Raw genomic sequence first — 2,682 nt, forward strand, 5'->3', positions numbered from 1 at the left:
TTGGGGAGTCTACCAGAGATTGGGATATCTGAGTGAGTCCTTGAGCATCCTAACCTAATGCTATCCAAATTTCATTAGCCACTTGATATGTGCACAGCCCAGTTGCGAGCACTCAGAATACAGTGAATACGGTAAACATGGAAATTGTTAAGTTGAATTGGATGAAAATAAAATTGCCAATATTCAATCTTTGTGTTCTCCAAAAATGGCACTTTGTTATGGATCAGCATAAATACATTTTGGCACAAGAAAAAGAAAAAGAAAGCCAACAAATTACCCAATTAACTTCTTGATTACAATTGTGAAAAGAGCTTGAAGGAACAACAAGCTCTAATCCGGTCCTGGGTGCCCACGAACACGTGTGTGTTTACTGGTCACGAAAGGTTTACCGTAAAGAGTCACTTTTGAGGAAGGGAGGATGAAGAGATGTTCCCGCACAGAAAGCGAGAGGAGGACATCATTCTTGCAAGGTCAGGTGCAAAGGCCTTGAAGGTACCTAGAAAAGGAATGGAGTCCGATGGGGTATCTAGGTTAGGAACAGAGGAGAGGGGCAGGCTGGGAGGGAAACAGGAGTCAGGCAGGGCCTGACATTTATGGCATTTTATTTGCATCCCAAAGTTGGCTAAGTCTAGAGAACACTAGGGTTACAAAGAACGTTCTGTGTCCTTTTTACACAGGAGCCACACGGCCTACATCTTTGGGGCGGTGTGTTACTGCATCAGAATTGGGATCTCGATCCTTCCAAAGAGCCTTCTCCACCCAAAATGCCACTGGGAGCGTGGCAGGGGTGAAACCTGCGGGATGCCAGGACCTCTCTAAGAGGAGGCCAAGGAGGACCCATGTGCCCGGGGTTCCCCGATCCCCGGGCGGCAGCTCAGCGCCCAGCAGTCCTGGCGGAAACGGCGCACTGAGAAGCAGTAGATGAGCGGGTCCAGGCAGCTGTTGAGGCTCAGCAGCGCCAGGCTGAGGGTGTGCAAGATGTCGAGCGTAGAGCCCGCACGACATCCGCCGCCGTCGCCGCCCGTGGCGCTCTGCTGTCCGGCCACCCAGGGCGCCAGCAACAGGTGGTAGGGTGCCAAGCAGAGGGCGAAGACCAGCAGGAGCCCCAACACCATGGTTCTGGCCGCGCGCCTGTGCGGGCCCACTGGGGCTGAGCCAGGGCCGGAGGGCGGGGCGAGCGCCCGTGCCAGGTTCACGTAGGCCGCGAGCACCAGCAAGAAGGCGGCCAAGAAGAAGGCCACGGTGGCATAGGCCAGGCCTGCGCGCGCCCAGCCGTGCTCCAGGCAGCGAGCGGCGCCGCCCGGGCCAGGGCGCAAGGCGTGCGGCGCGGCCAGCGAGGGCACCGCGCAGGCCAGGCAGGCCAGCCAGGCGGCCGCGCAGGCAGCACGCGCAGGGCCCGGGCGGCTCAGCCCGAGGCGGGTGGTCGCCCGCAGCCCCGGCTGATGCACCGAGCCGCAGCGGCACACGCTGATGAGCACCGCGAAGGCCACCGCCGCGTAGGTGGACACATAGTAGGCTGCCCCAGCCGCACGGCAGGCGGCCTCCGGAAAGGGCCAGTGGGCCCGACCGAGGTAATAGGTGAGCCACAGAGGCAGCGTGAGCGTGAAGAGCACGTCAGCCAGAGCCAGGTTGAGCAGGTAGAGACGCAGGGCCTGACCCAGGCGCCTGCCGCTGCGGACAAACACTGCCAGGGCAGCCACGTTGGCGGGCAGCCCCAGGCCCAGCGCCAGGGTGTAGGCTGTCGGGACCACGATGAAGCGGGCAGGGTCATCCCATGGGCTGCAGCCGCCAACACCCAGATCCTCAACACTGCTGTTCATCTCGGACCTTGGACTGGGGAGAGGAAGAGAGGTCACCGTGGGGGGTAGCCACAAAGGAATCCCACTGTGCCACCTCCCTCCTCCAGCCCTGTCTTCCTTAGCCCTTGTTGGGAGGAAACCCTAGGACAAGGTAGTCCATGTGAGAAGGGCTGAGAACTGAGCCCAGCCAGCAGCTGCTGGCCATGGAGAGGCAGGGGTGGACGCCAGTGACTTGAAGTAGAATGGGTTTGATGACAAGCTGTGGGAAACGAGGGAAAAGCAGCAGACCCAGATTGCTTGAAAATTTCTGATCTTGGCTGCTGGAAGGGTGGAGGTGGCCCTCATTGATGGAGTATGGTTCAGATTTGTGCAGTAAGCCCAAGTAAGGCTGAGCCAATGGGGAGTTCCAGAGGAACTGGGGTGGGGTTATAGTCCTTTGCAGTTAAAGTCCAAACCTGCCTCCTCCATACACCATCCAGTGGAGAAGGGAGGGTAGGTGAACAGAGGGGTCTTATGGTGCAGCCTCCCAGAGGTTAGGCTCCTGCACAGTAATCTTGGCTTGCATAGGTGAAGGTTATCTTCTGGGGCTTGCCTGGAGCACCTTGGGCAGGGCTGAAAGGCTTCACAACTCTCAGCCTTCCAGTGTGTTTCATTCCCTCTCAGCTCTTGACCACAAAGACTTCCTGAGCTTGACTCAAAACTTTGGGCAGCAAACCAAAAAGGGCACAGGTCTGGGAATGAGACAGATTTGAGATACATGCATTTATTTGCCATGTGACCTTGGGCAAATTACTCAGCTTCACTGAGCTTGTCTTCTTTGCTATAAAATGGAGATTAAAATATCTACCTCACAGGATTTTTGGGAGGATTATGAGAAAACATA

General features: G+C 56.9%; 1 protein-coding gene across 1 annotated transcript; it reads right to left on the minus strand.

The window, feature by feature from the left end:
- Positions 1-815: 815 nt before the first annotated feature.
- LOC119236151 (platelet-activating factor receptor-like) lies at positions 816-1,820 on the minus strand. Its single transcript, XM_037499825.1, has one exon. It carries the CDS (start codon positions 1,818-1,820, stop codon positions 816-818), a length of 1,005 nt encoding a protein of 334 aa, XP_037355722.1.
- Between the last annotated feature and the right edge of the window lie 862 nt (positions 1,821-2,682).

This window comes from Talpa occidentalis, unplaced genomic scaffold (genome assembly GCF_014898055.3).
Source record: "Talpa occidentalis isolate TD23 unplaced genomic scaffold, MPIMG_talOcc4v2.1 talOcc4.9, whole genome shotgun sequence".
In the NCBI taxonomy this organism is placed as follows: Eukaryota; Metazoa; Chordata; class Mammalia; order Eulipotyphla; family Talpidae; genus Talpa; species Talpa occidentalis.

Bases quoted from the DNA above. Each gene is read 5' to 3' on its own strand.
- LOC119236151 (XM_037499825.1), bottom strand. From the start codon at position 1,820: ATGAACAGCAGTGTTGAGGATCTGGGTGTTGGCGGCTGCAGCCCATGG.